Raw genomic sequence first — 20,478 nt, 5'->3', positions numbered from 1 at the left:
CAGTTCTAGACTGAATGAATTCTCCTCATCTACGGAGTCTTACACTTATGATTGAATCGGCTGATAAGCCGTCCTCATCAGTTTGATTTCAGGCCATTTTAGGACAGGTTGGATGGTCAGATCGCCACTAGAATGCAACTCGTGCATCCATGAATTAGTCTGACAAGAAAGACTAAGGAAAACCTGGAATCTCTTTCAACAGTTGGTAAAAATAAATATTTGGGGCGCTCGCGAGCAAAGGAACTGTAGGCAACCCCTAGGGAACAAGCAGCTTAAAAATAATAATAATAATAATAATAATAATAAGAGCACTAGTAAAGTTGCCCCAAAAGAGAGCCAATTATCATAATTCATTTGTTGCGTACAAATAATGGATGCATAAAACAAGGAAATACTAATAACAATATTCACAGGTTAAAAATAACAGGGGAACCAGCATTTCCCCTCGACACTGCTTTTTCTATGTTATCTTGTGAACAATGTTTTTACACCTATAGAGCAGCATACCTATACATATTTGCTCAAGTATTCACCTAGCAACATTTGAACGAAAGAAACCGAAAAGGTACCATTGCTTGCTTTTTGAAAATGGCGAATAACTAACAGCACAAGGTAGAAGGAAATGAAAAAGATACCTTCTTGCGGACTAAATGAATCAGATAAATATTTGATTATAGTAGATCGACGGCATGATCAGAGTTACCTGGGATGAATTGATGCATCAGAAAGCATATAAGCATGTAGAGATGAGCGCGTACATATATTTCTACATTAGAAAATAAAAAAACTTCAGAGCAAGAGGATGGCACCCACAATAAAGGCTTGTAACGTATTATGTAAAAGTAATGATCCGATCATCAATCCTTGTGCGGCAAAGTGGGCATTCTGAGCAGGCAAGTGAACACGGCTTGCACACTGAGGTGAAACAAAATTATGTTATCTTATTATTCTTGAAAGAATAAACCTTCCACAGTCAAGATATATTAAGGAACAAGAAATAACTTACAGCAAAAATGGCGACAAGGAAGTAATACCGCAGCAGTCGGTGACTCGAAACAAACTTTACAGACAGGGGAATTCGTATCTTTCTCACATAGAGAGTCTAGTTCTTTTTCCTTCATCTCTTGGATTTTAGCCTGAATAAGAAGAATTTATTAGATCCTCCTCTGAACTCGTATACAGCATTTATTTGCATGTCTATATGCATGAGTGATGATCCTATCTTTCATACAACACAAACTTCAGGACTCCCACTGATTTGATATACATGAAACCACATAGTTCACTCATGATGGTCATTGCATAGAATCAACGCATGGCAATAATGTAAAACTCATCCCAAGTTCGGGAGTAAAAATATGTGTAAAGGGCATTTGAACTATTAGCAAGTCGTGTTTTTATTCTATATTTGTTCCTTCATGAGGTCACACCAAACACTGGATCGATAAAAAACTGAAATTTACCTTCAGACGAACTAGGAGAGGTTCTAATTCAGGACTTTTATGTTCTTGTGCATTTGCTGGCTTCATGAAATTATCTGAAACATGCTTCTCCTCAAGAACAAGCTCACCATTTTCATCTCTATTTTCCTTTTCATCATGTGTAACATCAGCTCCATTACAAGATTGCTCATTGACTTTCAACTCCGATATACCAAAAGCCCCTCTTTTCAATTTAGCAACAAGAACCCACATGCCTGCTAAATCATTCTCTAGGGCAAGTTCTCTTTTCTTTGCCTCATCAAATTTCCTCTTGTATTCCTCTTCTAGAAGCTCTTTTTCAGCTAAAGTGGCTTCTAAAACTGCTTCTCTCTGTTTCCTAGCCTGAAGCTCCATCTTCATATCCTCTAAATCAAGACTAAAGCTCTCCGTATCATCATGAATTGAGCTACCAGCTTCTCTACCCCTACTAGCTGGTCGACTTTTTCTCCCTAGTTTATTATTACCAGCCCGAGAATGTGTCATGTCCTGCGCGACCACTAATTCCTTTTCTAGTCTTGCATTTTCCAGTGAGAGCTTGGTAACTTCCTCGGCCAAATTTTTAAGTTCAACAGCGGCAGCAGACGCAAGTTCTTTTGCATAAGAAGATTCTTCAGCTAACTTCTGATTCTGGCTAAGTAACTCGCGATTATCCTCAACCAGCTTAAGTTGTTTGTTATTTAGCTTCTCGCTTTCAGCCTCCTGCAAAGGTATATCGACACAAGAGAACTTGTTTAAGAGAAAAGCAAGAAAAGGTGAAAAAACAGAAGAAATAGAAAAATATCAGTTCCTTACGCCACTAGAAAGTTACTCTTATTTAAGTACTTGACAGGAATATGATGATAAAAATGTGCTACTATAAAAATGATGATTAAAATGTACTACTACAAAAATGATGATAAAAATGTACTACTATGAAAATGACTATGTACCTTGAAAAAATTCTAAGATAAAACAAAATGATTATGATTCATAATTCTAGTCAGTTTGAAAATTAGCACCATGCCAAAACAAAACGAACTAAATATCATGGGCTTGTAGGAATAATCTATAGTTTTATGTAGCACAAGGTGCCATGGATATAGATAGGCCAGATAGCCCCTATTATAGGCCGTACATTTTGTCAAACTAATTTCTAAACAGTATATGCACATGAAGATCACGTCACACTAAAATCATGAGAAGTCAAAAACATGAAGGCACAAGGGCTAAACAAGCGACCTGAGATTGAAGTTTGAACTTTAACTCGCTAATCTCATTAGACACAAATTGCTCAAGTGATGTGCCATCTTTTTTTGAATTTAGTTGTTGTTCAAGAAGTAGGATTTTCTCTTGCAATTCCTCATTTTCCAAACACTGCAAGAAAAGAGAAGGCAAAGAAAATTAAGAGAACAGAAAGTCAAGAAAATATGGAAAATATTAATAGAACATATATTTCTTGTTGCCACCAGCTGATTGGAATATGTAGGGATGCTAATAATTTACCAGGGAAAAATGACAGCATTTTTCTCCTCCTACAAAGCCTGAGTAAGCACATTTAAACCACAAAACAGGAAAAGAAATATATATGTACCTTCTGTTGTAGCTGTTCCTGTAGAATGCGATTATCAGCTGATTTTAACTGCATCAATAAGTGAACGAATCCAATTATTCAAAGAACAGTGCATCCCTTATGATAATGAGAGCTTCGAGTAAAAAATAAAAAATAAAAAAAAATTCTAATTCCTTGACATCAATTAAAAAAGTTTCTAGGGTCAAAAATAACCTCAAGCTCAAATCCCTTCTCATTGCATTGGGTCATTAACCTCATGACAGTCTGTCCAAAAAAAGGTGCTTATGTTTCAGGTAAATGTATCAGTATTGCAATATCAAAATGTTCTTGATTGAAAACATGGGCTAGGATATTGTGTATGTGTGCTTCCGTTTGTGGCATTGTTGGGAGAGCCATACCTGCTGCATATCAACCAAAGAAGCATTAGCCAACGAGGCTTCCCCACTCTCCATAATCCTTTGCTCTAGGACCCTCAATTGCCTCCGCTTCTCCTGGATTTCAAGCTCCAAGTTCTGAATCTGTGGTGAGTGACAATTAGTCATGTGGGTTAATTAATGTATCAATGAATTCTGACACCTTTCCATATCTAGTGTTTGATAATATAAGGAAAGGAACCATTGGAACTATGTAGAGAAAATGTAGAAAAATTAAAAAGCAAGTAGACAAACATAACTCAACATAGTATGTCTCAAAAAGTATTAACAGGCAAGGGAGAAAAAAATATCCAATGTAGAAGCTGAACATAATTTTTTACAGAAGAATGTCATGAAAACCTAACAAAAAACTATCCAGAAAGTCTGCAAACTAAGAGTTGGCCCATTCTCTACACTAAAAGACATCAATTCCTTTCAATTGGTGGCTCAAACTTGACCATATTCATTCAAGTCCGGCTGTTGGCTTGCGTCATTGGGATACTAGACTAAGGCATCATCATAGACACTTAAAATTAGACTGGCATTCCAATCCATATTTGTTAGCTTAACACAGGCATGAAGTTGCTTCCAGTCAGATTCAAACAACAGTACCATAGCAGAATATATCTAAATTCAAAGCTTAGGCTTAACAGTAGGTCCAAATTAAGACAATAAAAATATAAAACATACTTGAATCTTTGAGCCATCAGGATCATTGACAGACTGCTCCACCAGTCGTTTTAGGGTACTGGTATTGAACGCAATATCACCAGCAAGCATCTTAACTTGCTCAACAAGAAGATCCATTTGATCAGATGCTGTTATCCGACCCTGAAAGTTGAAAGCAAAAAAGATTTAAGAAATCATAAAAATGCTAAATGAAAATCAGTATTTAGCAGTGTTTTGAAACTATAGCTGCGATTAGCACTTGAGAGATAAATGCATAGGCAGCAAGAAGAAATTGGTGTTCAAGCACAGCTGTGCCTACTCTTTGGTGCTTCAGCAAACAAATGGTTTAGCAGCATAAAAGACTACAAGATCATACAGAAAAGATGTATCCAACCAGATACAATATGAAACCGAGTCGAAAAGGTCACTGCAGGAAGAACATGGAAACAAGCACTAAGGGTACAAAATTCAAGAGGCCACCGGTGGTAAGCCTTACTTTTCAGCCAAATCTATAGGTTGGGTCTTGGAAACATAAACAAGGGCACAGATAATATACCACAACTTTGAACAACGCAAGCTAGTAACAACAAAAAATTCATAAAAATGTGAAATTCTAGTATGTATGTTGGGCACTGAAAGTATATTAAAACATAAGAGATGAATTTGACAATTTAAAACATAAGTAAATGCAGGAAGCATAGTTTGAAACCATGTATTGATTGACAGTTCTGGTAATAGTTTCCACCTGTAATGATTGTGTAAGGGAACTGCTGATGGAGGACTGTTGTTCATCCAGCTTACTTGACGTAAAATGTCTAACGTCAAACAATTGGTTTGATGGATCTGATAAAGCTGAAGATAAAGAGTCTTTCAGCGAACACTCATCTTCAATAAGCAGCGGAGGAGCACTCTCATGCAAACTCTGAAAAAAAAGTAAATAAGTTTAGGCATTTTTCACGTTCATACTGGGCTGCATATGTTGTGTGACAAACATGAAAGATTTCGACATTTCATCTTACTATGCTTCCTCTTGCATCTCAAGTTCATAGAGTGCCTTTTATACTGTCATTTCCATTTTGTCATAATATATATTGAAGAATGGTAAGGTGCCTGCTTAATTACTTGTTCTCATCATTATAACTACTTTTACCCCAACATACTAGTTGCAAGTACTATGAGCAGTACACTAGCACATCTAGAAGTAGGTGGACATAGATGAGCATGTCTTTTGTTCAAACTGCTTGACACTTACTTCTTCCTCAATAGAATGGCGGCGCTGGTGGTTGGGAGCATCTGTCAAGCCAGGGATTGTGTTCTTCGTAGAGACTAGTATAAGCTTTGTGAGGCGTTGTATTCTACTCATCAAAGCAGCTTTCGCTTCCTCTTCCTCCTCCAGACGAGATTGCATCTTTACCTGGCCCTCCTCAAGCTGCTCGTCAGAAAAGAGGATATATTACCATTTCTTACTGCTAACAACAAATTTGACGGGAATATATTCTCCCTTCTAACTTATGCAGGGAAGGATATGAAAGAGAACCTGTTGTCTCAAGTTGATGATTTCTTCTTGATTAATCCCACCAAGCATTCCTCTCTTTAACTGGTTAAGTTCTTCTCTTAAGGATGATATTTCCTTTTGATACTTTTTAATCAGTGACTTCTCATCAATTATCTGGAATAGAAGATCAATTTTTTAAATAGCTGATAATTATGCATTTTTAACAGGTGCTACGTAAAATTTCAGGATCAGGTATCCAATATATACCCGGTTACGTGAAGCATATATCTCAACCCGCTTTGCCCTGCTAGCAAACTTCAAGGTGTTATGCGTCTCTTCCATGCTACTTGATGCAGGAGTAACTGTGCAAATAAGCTGTATGAATTTGTTAGTATGTATCTTATCTAACTGAAAAATGGACGTAAAACCAGAAGAGCAAAAATTCCACATGCAATAAATAAGGATTACAGAGGAAACAGGAAATGTGATAAAACACATCAGATACTTACTGATACATGCCCATGGCCGCTTAGTGATGACTGCAGAAGGCGAGTCAACTTAGAATCACGGTAAGGTATATGAGATGCTTTCCCTTCACTGAGCTTTCCAATAACCTTCAAGTTCATAAAATATATTTAAATACTTTATAAAGTTATCTAAACAGATGTAGTATTGTACATTAGGAGTTATAAACTTATTAAAAAACAGATACTTACAGATGCAATTTTCTATCTACTTGAAAAAGAGGAAAGAGAAGTNACTTATTAAAAAACAGATACTTACAGATGCAATTTTCTATCTACTTGAAAAAAAGGAAAGAGAAGTTATAAATTTATGAAAACACTAGGGGTAGTAATCCAGCTCGCGCGAGCCAGCTCGTGTTCGGCTCGAAATGAGCTCTAGATCGAATCGCTTGTTTAATAAACGAGCCGAACAAGCTGAATTTTTCAGTTCGTTTAATAAACGAGCCAAACACGAGCTGGGGTCAGCTCGTTCGTGTTCGGCTAAGTAACAACTCGAATATATATATTTTATATTTATATAATTTATTTAATTTATATTTATATATATAACTAAATAATTATATATATATAAGATATATATATATTTTTTATTTGAATTTTAGCAAAAAAAATATATAAAGCCGAGCTCAATTATAAAAAGAATCATTTATATATATAAAATTTCAACTAAGAGAAAAAACTATAATGAATAAAATTAAACGACCCGACACGAGCCAGCCCCAGCTTGCTCGTGTTCGGCTCATTGACACCCTAGAAAAACATGAGGCACAACTTGTCGACTCTTCCGTAGGAAAAGTGATTGGCCTCTCTTTTGTTTTGTAGTAGTGAGTCCTGATCATACGGACTCAACAAAGAATTAGAGCACCTATGAATGAAGCAAGTAACTTGCTATCTTTTCTCCCGAAAAAAAAAAAAAAAGAAAAAAAAGAGAGAGAGCAGCTCAGATTAACAGGCTTATTTGACGGTCATTCAACATGAGACTCCAACTTGGAGCTGAAATCTTGTAAAACAGGGACAGCTATGAAAGGATCAATTAGGACTACATAGTTTCATATGCCCAGCCATATATTGCTCTAGCGACACTTTCAAATCAGATTGGAAGCTGACGCCACTAGGAAAGCAGGCCAAATATGTGGGAGAAAGTTCGCTTTTGACTAATGAATCTAACATGGACTTGCTAATTAAGAATTTTTGCTATATTTTTCTTTGCATCGAGTCCCCACTAGGTTTCAGAACCAAAAAAAAAAAAAAGAAAAAAAGAAAAACCAATCACACTAATTATAAACTAGATGTTAGTATGATGTTTGAATAGCTTATCTGACCAACTAAAAACTAGAAACTTCTGAACCAGCACAAAAAAAGGAAAAGTGTAATTCTATAAATTCTTTTGCTGTTGAAATTAGAATAAATTCAAGTAAACAAAAAGACATTAACCAAGATATGGATTAAATGGGAAGTCTAGAGCCTACCGTCCCAAGAGTTAACAGACTTTTGTTAATATAAGATCCTTCTTTCCTCCTTAATCCGGTTGTCTCGGTCTTGGAACTCTCAGATCCTGCTAGATCGATCAGATTCTAGACAAGTAACATAAAGAGTGAGCCAAGACACTTTACAGCGATTGTTGAAGAATCTTATGAGAAAGATATAGAGCATACAAGTTGAGAGTACATGACTCCATCATACTCATCTCCATGAGCACTGCTTTCAATCATCTGGGAGGATGCACAATAAAAGATAATAAAATCAAATGATAGACCTAGACATATATCAAAAGATGGCACAAAACATTGAACAAATACTAAAGACAGTGACGAAACTCTTTGATCCACAAAAAACCAATCGCCCAGGAAATAAAAAAATTGCCATGATGAAAGAATATAGATAACTAAGGTATTATGACAAAACAATTGAATGATTCACATAGCTAAGAAGGTGGTTCTTATGCTATTCTTCTTTCACAACAATGAACCGTGATTGACTATCCCTAGAAGAACTAATCATCACATAGCAACAATTTGTAGCTGTACATGGAAGTCAAAAGGTAAGAAAACCAGGAGCAATAAATTTGGGCAAAGCAAGTTATGCATAATTCAAAATTCACTAGTTCTACTATGCGATGCCGAAGACTGCTGACAACGTACCAAAGTGAATATTGTGTGACTCCGGCTACTGAACAAGTTAAAGTTGTTAGAACCAACATGGCGATGCTCTGCAAAATAAAAGATGAACTTTATATGGTGAAGTATCAAAGAAGGGCTCCAAACAAACTTCTAGGATACTAGATTGTAGAAAGTTAACAGAAAACTAATGAATACTAACTGTAAAAATATGAACCACAAATTAAAGACCATACAAACGTCATCAAAATTTTCTAATGTAATATAGTACTCATTCAATTTGGTTTAGCTTTCAGGGAATTTTCAACCAAATGAGAATTCAAAATGATATAGAAATTGAACCAAACCTAAGGTAGTCTGGTTTGGTTTCGTTTAACTATTAAGTTTCAACATCCATACTAGATGAAATTTTCTTAGCAGATTTATAATTATGGACCATAACATCTCACTATATAATAACGATGATACAACCAACAAGTAAACATGTAATAAAGGATTAATTGGAGTAAAGGCCAACAATAATATCACCTTCACCAGCAGCAATGAAAGACAGTACATGTCCGGGGGATAAGACAACCTCCTCCTTTATGCCCTCAACATATGTTCCCTGCAAAATTCTGATGTCAGAAGGAACTGAAGGAATGAAGAGACTAGTCAGACTTCTTTAATGTTCATACTAAAAATAATGATTCTTCGAAAAGCAGTCAAGAAGAAACTGCATAGAAACCAAAGTATTGACATATCCAGAGTTGTTGACAAGCAACATGGGAATCTATATTTACAAAGTCTGTACCTGGTTATAAAGAAAAATATTATTCTCAAGGTCAATGATACAAACCTGTACATCTTCTCTAACCCGCAAATTTTGGCCAGTAGGATCAAGAAGGTCATTTATCACCTGGAATAACAATCACTTTTTAGAGCTTCGCAATGAGGAAGGACATAAAAGAATGAAACTTAATATCTATCATGTTTTAACAACAGAATGATGATACCATATTCTACACCAACATGCGATAATCTAAACAGCTGGCCAGCTTTAATAAACACAAAATGCCAAGCTTCCTATGCCATAGAAATGTTTGAATTTTTATCGCTAGACTTAAAATTTGCTTTAACTTCTCAGACAATAATGAATGTAAGCAGGAGATTCAGCACTGAAAAGAGAACATTTTACATATGGTGAAATTATTTTGGAATGCTTACCTCGTTATAAATTTCAAGATATGATACACGAAGTAAGAACTCTCGTCCTGGAGTCTGCAGATAAAGTACAAAATAAACTGTAAGATCCATCCTCATGAACTTCTGAAATAGATCAGACCAAATGCTGAACAACATGATCGCAAAAAGATAGCATAGCAGCAATGTTGCAATTTGGTCATCCTTGTTAGCCGAATTGCTTTTATCAGATTTAATGTAGATAACTACAGCTTCCTGACTACTCAATGTCAATTAAAAACCTAATATTCATACAGCCTACATTGTATTAATCATTTATTCCACATTTCTGCTGCTTTTATATAACATGCCATCAGGTAGCGTCAATATCTTATTACCTTTCTAAACAGATGGTGAGGTTTCAGGTTTCGGGCTATGTCTGAACTTCTATATTTCATATTTTATTTCATATTTTATTTTTCTGAAAAGGAATTAATAGAATGCATTCTGATTCACCATATATTTTGATTGTAAAGTAAATCAACCTCTTTGGTTTTTGCCGAGTTTGTTTCGACTAAACAATTGAAAAATGAAAATATTTCATGCACTTGACATATTTATACTCAGTCCATACATCTTGTATTATGCTGAAGACGTCCTTGATGGCCAACGGAATTATTCCAGGACATCTTTGATCACCCTACAAAAAAAAGAATATCAAACAAGGAAATAAGTCAAAAGCAGGATATATGCAATCAGCAGATATATTTACATTCAATTGAGATTTATTTTCAATTTCAAAGATAGCTACTGAGAAACATAAAGGCAAAAGGAAGTAATTGAATGAAAATGGAGAGCTTGATATATTACCAATCACTTATGGCTACAGAAGTAGCTGCTTCGGAAAAGGCAAAACAAAGTTTTTAGAATACAGAAAATCAAGAAGATGCCTCATGCATCACACAAACTTGGAGATCAGTTCAGAAGGCAGAAAAATTGAACAATAACATTATGCAACTAATGGACAAATATAGGAAAATTCTAGAGTTCACCAATCAAAATTTGAACAGGTGTCATGGATAATTATTAGACTTCACCAGCTGAAAATTAGTGTGAGTGGTAACTAGAACTTACATGCATTGTGTGAGTCTTCCCACTACTAGTGACACCATAGGCAAAAACAGTTCCTACAAGGTAAATATAGAAAAATAAATCAGGCCGCTACTTCCAAAAGAATATATAAGTCAAACAGCTGTAAATATACTGAACTTAAAATCTTGAATATTAAGTTAACAACTAAGTCAGCCTTTGAAGATTTGCTCCCTTAAAGACATTCTAATAAACAAGGAAATGCCTATCAATCTATCCCACAGAAAGTTGCTATGTTGTTTGCCATTGGGGACTCATAATCTAGTTCACGAACGGTTAATCCGAATACGTGCTAAGCATAATTGCATACCATTGATGCCCTCCATTGCAGCTTTAACAACGGGGCGCGCAGCTACATCGTAGACCACCCGAGTAGCCGTAGACGGCCCGAAAACTCTATCTAAAAGGAGACATTGATAACATGAATTATTTGGAGTAAAATCAATATAAATCACATACTTGAGTAGTTAGATTGTAATAACAATGCACATCTGCATTACTATCAAATATGCTGACCGCAATAGAAGCAAGCTATTATCAAGCTTGGAACGAGAAAATTAGACCATAAATTGTCTTCAAAATGTCGAAAAAGTGATAATTATCAAAACACAGCAAATCAACTAGAAATGCAACTATGACATTATAATTACTTAAAATCATGCGAGGCAAAAGCACTAAAAGATGTAGCTCTATAGACACATGAGCTTTATAGGATCCAAGTACCAAATGCGTAAGCCGTAGATGGATTATACTCGCTGCGCACCAGCTTATCTCCATCCGCATACCACGCGATCTCATCGCCGCGATTGATCTCCCGCTCACTGCGCCCACATTACCGAGAAACAAAATTAGGCGATCCTCATCAGCGCCCCGCCGATCGAAACAACCACAGATCCACACAAAGTCAACGCAGATCCAAGCCCCTTACCTCAGCGGCCGAAACCTGATCGTGACCGAGATGCTATCCCCGTTCCTCGACGTGTCCTCGATGACCAGCTCGTCGGCGGGTGGGAGCACGGCCGCCGCCGCCACAGCCGTCGAGCGGCCGCGCGGCGGATCGGAGAGGGCGCGGCTCGGGGTGGTGGATCTCGGCACTCCACCGCCATTGCCGTAGTAGTGGGAGGAGACGGAGGAGGGGGACGACCTGGGGATGAGCCTCCCGTTGTAGAAGGAGGAGGAGGACGACGACGAGGAGTAGGAGCTGGGGGGAGGCTTGCGGTAGCCGAAGGGGGAGGAGCTCCGGCCCCGCGAGGACGAAGGCCCCGCCATGGGTGGGGTTGGAGCTGGCGCTAGTGAGGTGATCGCGGAGCTCCCCCACCACCACCACCACCACCCCCCCTCTTTGTGAGGAGGAAGGGGACAAGGGGAATAATGTCGATGGAGTGAAGTGGTGAGGAATCGAAGAGTCAGAGATCACATGGTTTGTTTTATGGAGGTAGCAAAAATTAAAAGAAAACAAAATAGAAAAAGGAGGGAGGAGGGGGAAGAGAAGGGAGGAGAAGGAACTAGTACTTTAAATTAAAAGCAAAATGTGGTTTTAGAGAGAGAGAGAGAGAATGTGTGGGAGAGAGAGAGAGAGAGAGAGAGAAGAGACTGGAGAAGGAGGAGAGAGTGGCCGAGGATAAATTATTAAGTGCACCTGGTCTACTCTTTAAGCCGAGAACCGGTGCACCGGGCTATAATTTTGGAGATTGGAGGCCCCTCGACTATAGGCTATTGCGAACAAAGCCCCTAAACTTTAATTTGTTTATATTGATAACCTTTTATAAGTTTTAACCTTTGTTTTTATTTAAGTTAAAATTTCTGTTAAATTCTATAGTTTGCCTAGTTCTTAGTAGTTAATTAATCCAATTTTATTCACTATAAAATCGCTTAAACTATTTTTTTTAAAAAAAAGCTATATTCATTTAAAAGAAAGGTGGACCACTCAAAATTACAAAAATTATAATTTATAATAATTATAGTTCATAAAATCTTTACCTTAATCTTAGCTGTCCCTGTTTCGTTCGGATATAAGGGATAGGATAATTAGTTATATCACCCTTTATATCCAAATAAAAAAAAAGGTTGAAATAATTATCTCATCTCTTGTGTGGAAATAGAGGTGGAACAGCTGTTACCACCCCTATTTATTTTTAAAAAAAATTTAAATTTGTATTTATATTTTAAACTTTAATTTATAATTTGTAATTATAAAATTAAAATTTTATAATTTTAACTTCTAAATTTTAAATTGATATTTTAAATTTTTTTAAATTTAAGATTTGATATTCTATATATTTAAATTTTGATTTAATCTAAAATTTAAAATTTAGAACTTTAAAATTTTGAATTTGAGATTTAAAATTTTAAATTTAATTTTAATTTTTTTAATTTAAAAGTTACATATTTAAATTTAAAAATTTAAATATAAACTTTAAAAATTTAAATTCAAATACAATGTAGGGGCAATATAATTATTTTTTATTTATAATTACCCACAATTTCTTTTTATTTCATCTTGTGTATTTAAACACTATTTTTTTATTTTCGAAAATAATTTAATTTTTATCCAAACACAAAATTGATATATTCTAGGTTTATACCTAAACTTATACCTATTTTTGAAATAGGCAGTTCTTGTTTATACCCGAACCAAACGAAAGGACTAATATACTGTGGACCGGGTCCACGAAACAGTCTCTCATGGCCGAAGAGACTGTGGGTGACGTGGCGGGGTTGGTGGACCCCACGGGGAGCGGAGTGGTGGCGTAGAGTTTAAACCAAGTGAGGATCGCGCCGAGAGGAAAACAGCGGAGTGGAGTGGGGGTGGGTGAATTAAAAATAAAAAAAAAAATTAAAAGAAAAAAAAAAAACAACAACAACTGAGTTAATGGCGGGAATAACTGCAGAGCGAAAGCGCCCTCTTTTTTCAAAATAATTTTTTTATTGGGAGTAGCGAACAAAAAGGGGTGAAGGGATTAGCTTAATTAAAAAGGATTACTCCTAAACTAACTTATTATTTATTCATTTATTTACTTCTCGGAGAGAATTAGGATTAATTAGCACACAAGGGTGCGCATAGGATGCTTCCGCTTGGGTGGTCGAGCCGGATCTGGGGCCTGAACACGCTGTTCTTGCTCAGGACATTCAAATGATTTCTAAAGTGGGAAACACTGATAATTCAAACTATCATATTATATTATTATTATTGACACATCGGTACACGAAAATTATTAATCCATCTACATAAATATTAGGGTTAATTTTGTATAGGTCCCTGTAAATATAGTGAATGACAAATATTCTTACAAAGTTTAACTTTCATATGTTAAATATTTAATCCTGATTAATTTTTGATATTTTTATTCTGCTTATATTATACTGTTGTGACTTTTGAAGAGACGTATTTGTGATGACAAAATTGAAATATAAATAGTTCCTTAACGGTGACAAAGCATATGGACATATTTGAAAATATCGGCATTTTTATAAAAACAATATATGAAAGTTGAACTTTGTAAAGATATATTTGTTATTCACTATATTTGCAGGGATATGTATAAAATTAATCCTAAATATTATGAGTTGAGTTCATTGGGATTTCATATATTTTTCTTCAACTGGCCAACTAAAAATTTATGCATCAATATGGATTAAATTGATACTCTCCGAAATCATTTCAATTTAAGAAACCAAAAAAATATTATTAATTAGTTTTGATAAATATTAGCAGTAATTTTGAGCATGCCACGTGTGCCGTGTGCCACTAAGATTTTTTTTTTTTTTCTTTTTGAGAGATAGGTAGCACAGTACCCACTTCGTTTATTTCATTTAGAAATAAACTTAGCTGAAAATGTGAATCAACTAGGATTCGAACTTGGGTCTCAGGTACCAACCACCAAACCTTTTGCTACTAAGATTATTATGCAAATGAAAATGATGATGATGATATGAGTGCATACTTAGCTAAGTTAGTGATGCACACCAATTGGTTAAGTTAGCAAGCCACCTCGACTAATTAATTAGACCAAAAGTTACGGTGTAGGGTAGTTACAACTTACAAGTCAAAGTCGCGTAATTTGGTGCATAAACCAAACCATAGCCCCTTTGCCGCAATAAATAAATAAGGGTTAATTTTATTTGTACCCTCACAAAGTTATGTAATATCATATGTACCCTTCAAATTTTTAAAATTTCACAAATGCCAACGTAATATTTTTTCATAAACGCCCTCACTGTTAATTTTCACTAACTTCCGTCAACTTATCAATTTTTTTCATTCTACTTCAAAATATGAAATTACCATTTTACCCTTAATTTGTTCACTAGTTGTTTAAAGGGTTAATTTCATTCGTACCCTCTAAATTTCAGAAATATCATAGATATCCTTATAAATTTTGTTATATCATAATCACCCATTCTAAATACATACTTTCTTTTAAAAATACTCTCACCGTATACTCCATCTTTTTAGGTCATATTAACCTTAGTTAGATATCTATCTAACACTGGTTAAGATTTGAAATGTTTATTTTGTCTATGCGTTGAGAAACTTTTGAAGGGTATATTAATTATATGATTTACTATTTAACTCCTAACTTTTGTTTATTATTTGTTTAACATCTAAACTAACATTGTTTGCTGATATTCTTTAGTACTATTTTGCTTCTAACTTTTATTAATTATTTATTTGAGTTAATTGCATTTAAAATTGTTATTTAACTTAGATTGCCCTGTTAGCTATTACTTATTATATTTTTTTTATCTTAACTTCTACGAAGTAATTAAAATTATTAAATTTATTGGAATCATCAATATTGGATTGATAAAANGCCTCTACTCACTTCTATCCAAGAGCTTGTCGTTAAAGTTGTACGGCCTTACCTCTGTATTCTTGCTCCTATCTTTCTCTATCTCGTTATTCTCCTCCCACAACAATTCTCTATAATCTGTGTCTCTCTACTACGTAATTGAAACTAAAAATATATAGAAGATATTTTCATATTAAATTTTGAGTTGCCATCTCAATTATCAATGATTATGAAAGGGTGATCAAGAGCTTCCACCCTCCATTTTACGCAAGAGATTTTGTAGGAGATCTACGAATGTAGTTCATAAACTACCAGCCTTTTGGATTGCTTTCCGAACCTTCTAGCTCCTTTCTCTTTTGCTTTCTTTTTTTTGTTTTGTTTTTGTTTTTAATGTTTTATCACCAAATCATTCTTTCCATGTATAATTTGTGCAGGCCTATCTTACTGCATGCGTGCAATGACAACTAAGGTTTTGATGTGAATATGAGAGTTTTGAGATTTTCCTTTCCCTTCTAAAACATAGTTTTATCAAAATATGTAACTATGAATGTATATCATCTTTGACGCTTCAAAAAAGAACATGTAGGTGTTTCCTTGGATCTAGCTATATATAGAAAGCGCATGCTTCGTCCCACTTTGTGGGTATGGGACTAACAAATTCATGTTAAATCCACACAACTACCCAAGATTTAAAATTCATGTCATGTTCCCCAACCTAACTACTTGCTTAGAAGTCCGAGAGTAAATTAATAGCGCGTTCTATCAACTAAACTTTCTGTCCAATCCCGCTGAAGTTGAAAAATTGATCTCTACATAAATACGAGTGAGAACGAATCTCAGCACCATCGATTTCTCAAGTTCGATCGCAAGTTCAACCTCCGAGATCCACGCAAATTAACTAATAACTCCTAGGCTAGACCTGATTGCCCTTTGCGTTAACTTGAGCTCCAACTATGTTCAAAAAAGGTCTGTTCTAAAATATGATTCACGCAATCCTACAAAGATGTATAGTTTTAAAGAAAAAAGCTTTAAACTCTCGTTATTAAGGCTTGTAGAATAGTTCCACTAATCAGTGAGCCAAATCATTATACTCCTGAGTGCGTAATTGGATGAGCGCCAAAAGTGTACACATGACGTGTACCATTCAAACAATCAAAGCTAAACAGTGTAAACACGATCTTACGTTGTAATTCTTGGTCCTCCTTGTGTCTACTGTAGGTACAAACTATATATACTGTTTCACTGTAATTAAAGAGACGCACAGTTGTAGTAATGGGCAAGGTGCGTACATGTAAGTTTAATTTTAATTTTATATATATATATAAAATTAGACTACTATACTATTATAGTACTAAGCGATTTTTGATTCTTAGATGAAAAGATGCGCGTTTAGAATAATAGTGATTATCTAAAATTGAGTGAATGGTTAGTTTAATAGTATAATATAATGGATAAAATTAGTCAAAGAGATAAATTTAATAACAAAAAATTCGATAGCACAAAACGTTTGATCACTATCGATAATATATATAGTAATAGAACTCTCTCTCTCTTTCTCTCTCTCTCTATATATATATATATATAGAGTCTGGTTGCTATACTACCAAGTTGTTTTCGATGATGCGGCTTCCAAATCGATGATTGGTTTCGTTACACTTAATCTATATTATTGAAAGTATTTGAAAACTAAATTTAAAATTTTTTTAATATTATTTGACCAGTAACCAAAATGTCTCAAAATTGATAATTTTATATATATATTGTTTGCGTCTCCATCTACCCACACCACAAACGTCAAAACGAGACATTAACGCAACCGTACAAAACTCGTGCATGCATGTTAAAGTCCAAAATTCCACACCATCAATTAAAGCAGACCCCTCTGTCCCGTTCCGTTGCAGTTGCACACTGGGCCATAGTCCCACAAGGGGAACATAAATTGACACTCGAAGCTAATCCAAATTCCAAAACCAATATACCATATAATTAAATGCATGTTGGACTTTATTCTATTCTGCTTAAAAAGAGGGGAAAAAAAAAAGCTAAATTAGAGAAAATCTCTATGTCAAAAGGTGATTTTTTATTTTTTTCTTCTGTCATTTAAAAATATACACTTTGCCCCCTTGTAAAATAAAAAATGTTCATTTCGCCCCCTATCGTTAGTGATCCGTTAGGGTTTTGTTATAAAATATTTTTTTATGCCCAAAATACCCCTCCGCTCTCTTCCTTGTTGCTTCGCTTCCTCCGTCTTGCCGCCTCGTCCTCCTCCACTACCTCGCCCTCGCCTACATCCCCGTCCACGCCCACAAACACCTCTTCGCCCTCCTCCGCCGCCGCGCCTTCGCCCTCGTTGTCGTTACCCATCTCTCCATCCACCCCCACCTCGATTTTCATCCGGCCGAAATCGAGGGGCGGCGAGGGTGCAAGAGGAAGATGAGGCGTGAACCGCGAAGAAACTTCGCAGCCGATCGAGGTTGCTGTTGAGGAAGATGAGGGAGAAGACGAAAATGATGAGGGACGAAATGGTCATTTTATCATCACAGTACACACCGTACCGTCCTGTAAACATTTTTCATTTTACAAGGGGGTAAAGTGTAGGCTTTTAAATGACGGGGGAAAAGTGAAAAATCGCGTTTTGACAGAAGGTTTTATGTAATTTAGCAAAAAAAAAAAAAAAGTGATGATGAGAAAAAGAATAGGCTATATATTTTTTAATAATGTTGGTAATATTTCCCGTCCAAAAAATGTAAGGGCGCGTTAGATACACACAAGTCAATTCTATAGGAATTAGTTTAAAATAATTCTAATACTAATACTGTTCATCAGTCTAAAAGATGTCTGATAAATCTTGATTAAAACAGAGATAACGAAAGGAACAAGAAACAGAAAACTATGTTATTAAATGACGGATATTAAATTGAACTAAGAATCTTTCTTAATGGAGGAGATTTACTTCTCCCCTATAATTAGTTGTTAATACCGGGAAACTAACCTTTACTCAATTATATATGTTGTTTGTCTAGAAAGATATCAATGGTGTAAAAGCCCAAGTTCTTTACTTCCCGTTTTTGTTTGACAAAAAAATATTGAATTCCAACACATTAATATTAAGTGGAAAAAATAAGTTCGATCCCCAATATTAATATTTTGTTAATTTTTTCTTTACATTTTTTATTCATAACTGAGTCCGGCGCGGCCCAAAATGGATCAAAGTCAATTACAGAAGGTATTTGGTGAATTTGAAATACGATCGAACTCATATCGCGGAGAATCAAATAGTAAAAATATATATATTCACGATCTAAAATTACTTCACCCCTTTTTCACTATCGGCGAAATCGAATACACCGCATACGAAAATTTTCTACGCAGAGGATATTTAAGAGTTAGGTACAAGGTAGGCAATGTCCGATGAGAAAAATTATGAGTATTTTTGTAGTGTTTAACTCCTCACGTGGGAGGTGATGGGGCTCCATGCACGAACATGCGATGGCATGCACCCACAATTGAAAGCTTCATATTTTTTTGGCTTTTATGTCCCCAATTCCGCTTTACAATTCGTGCATTGGTGATTAATTAATATATTAGTGACAAATATTCCAGTGTCATTTGATTGGGTTATATGGTTACATGCATGGTACTGATTTGAGTCTGCAAACAGCAATTTGATTTTAAAATTTAAACTTATCGTTTATTTTTACATCTCTAGTTAGTATGTTTTTACTATTCTTGAAACTATGTATATATTAGAGTATTATTGACTGACTTAAATCAAATAAACTGAAAAGTTGGATAATAAAATCAAAATTTTGAAAAGTCAAGCAGTTAATTCAAAATAATTTATAGTTGAAATAAATTCTATACATTTTTACCCAAAAAAAAAAAATAGTGTGACAAAATGAAAGTATAACTTGTCAGATAACACTGCAGGAAAATATTAAAGAAAGATTTTCTTTTGTATTTTTTCCCTGGTTGTTGAAGTTTAGGGCAAANAAATTAAGGGGTTATTTTGTAATGTATAGAAAATCTGTGAGCGTATTAATGAAAATACATTGGAGGGTAATTCGGTATTTTGAATCTGTTATGCCTAACCATGACGGAGTGATAGTTATGAGGGCATTTTTGAAAACTTTTATGTTTTTTAAGGGCAAATATGAAATTTCAAAATTTTAAAGGGTATTTATGATATTAGAGCTCTTTGGAAAGGCAATGAGGAAATTTTTTTAATAAATAATGTCTAGAGGGTATGGGACTAATAAATTCATGTTAAATCCACGCAACTACCCAATATTTAAAATTCATGTCATGTTCCGCAACCTAACTACTTGCTCAGAAGTCAGAGAGTAAGTTAGTAGCGCGTTCTATCAACTAAACTTTTCGCCCAATCTGGCTGAAGTCGAAAAATTGATCTCTACATAAATGTGAGTGAGAACAAATTTCAGCACAGTCGATTTCTCAAGATCAATCGCAAGTTCAACCTCTGAGATCCCCGCAAATTAACAAATAACTCTCAGGCTAGACCTGATTGCCCTTCGCGTTAACTTGAGCTTCGACCATGTTCAAAAAAGATCAGTTATAAAATACGATTCACACCATCTTTAACAAAAACTTTACAGTGAAGCTCTTGTTACTAAGCCTTGTAGAATAGTTCCACTAATCAGTGAGCCAAATCATTATACTCCCGAGTGCATAATTGGATGAGCGCCAAAAGTGTACGCATGACGTGTACCGTTCAAACAATCAAAGCTAAACAGTGTAAACACGATCTTACGTTGTAATTTTGGGTCCCCCTTGTGTCTACTGTAGGTACGAACTATACAGTTTCACTGTAATTAAGGAGACGCACAGTAATAGTAATGGGCAAGGTGCGTACATGTAAGTTTAATTATATATATATATATATGGAGTACTATACTATTATAATACTGTGCGTTTTTTGTTTCTGGGATGAAATGCACGTTTAAAATAATAGTAATTTTCTAAAATTCAATAAATGATTAGTTGAATAATATAATCTAATAAATAAAAATAGTTAAAAAAATAAATTTAATAATAAAAAATTTGATAGCATAAAATATTTGATACTATCAATGATATAGCAGTAGATCACTCTCTCTCTCTATAAAT

At 35.0% G+C, this 20,478-nt stretch overlaps 1 protein-coding gene across 2 annotated transcripts; it reads right to left on the bottom strand.

Moving 5' to 3' along the window:
• LOC109714171 (kinesin-like protein KIN-7K, chloroplastic) lies at positions 313–12,116 on the bottom strand. 2 transcript variants are annotated; one of them, XM_020238643.1, is made up of 25 exons: positions 11,487–12,116; positions 11,282–11,379; positions 10,869–10,958; positions 10,544–10,596; positions 10,044–10,109; positions 9,455–9,508; positions 9,087–9,146; positions 8,777–8,855; positions 8,273–8,340; positions 7,787–7,843; positions 7,601–7,705; positions 6,117–6,221; positions 5,875–5,982; positions 5,650–5,781; positions 5,365–5,541; positions 4,858–5,034; positions 4,134–4,274; positions 3,429–3,548; positions 3,244–3,294; positions 3,052–3,099; positions 2,700–2,834; positions 1,464–2,180; positions 1,007–1,136; positions 810–915; positions 313–703 (listed from the first exon to the last, which is right to left on the bottom strand). In XM_020238643.1, the coding sequence occupies exons 1-24, from the start codon at positions 11,825–11,827 to the stop codon at positions 833–835; spliced, it is 3,195 nt and encodes a 1,064-aa protein (XP_020094232.1). In that variant the 5' UTR covers positions 11,828–12,116; the 3' UTR covers positions 313–703; positions 810–832. The 2 variants fall into 2 exon arrangements, with proteins under 2 accessions (XP_020094232.1, XP_020094231.1); XM_020238642.1 differs by having other exon boundaries at positions 814–915.

The sequence above is a fragment of the Ananas comosus genome, linkage group 8, assembly GCF_001540865.1.
Source record: "Ananas comosus cultivar F153 linkage group 8, ASM154086v1, whole genome shotgun sequence".
Taxonomy (NCBI): Eukaryota; Viridiplantae; Streptophyta; class Magnoliopsida; order Poales; family Bromeliaceae; genus Ananas; species Ananas comosus.
The sequence above is the reverse complement of the archived record's forward strand: the minus strand, read 5'-3'. Positions and strand labels throughout refer to the sequence as shown.

Excerpts from the sequence above, each read along its gene's own strand:
- LOC109714171 (XM_020238643.1), bottom strand. The coding sequence starts at position 11,827 with ATGGCGGGGCCTTCGTCCTCGCGGGGCCGGAGCTCCTCCCCCTTCGGC. Across the intron at positions 10,110-10,543 it reads GGAAGACTCACACAATGCAT|GGTGATCAAAGATGTCCTGG; the intron begins GTAAGTTCTAGT and ends TTTTTTTTGTAG. Across the intron at positions 2,181-2,699 it reads AGTTCAAACTTCAATCTCAG|GAGGCTGAAAGCGAGAAGCT; the intron begins GTCGCTTGTTTA and ends ATACCTTTGCAG.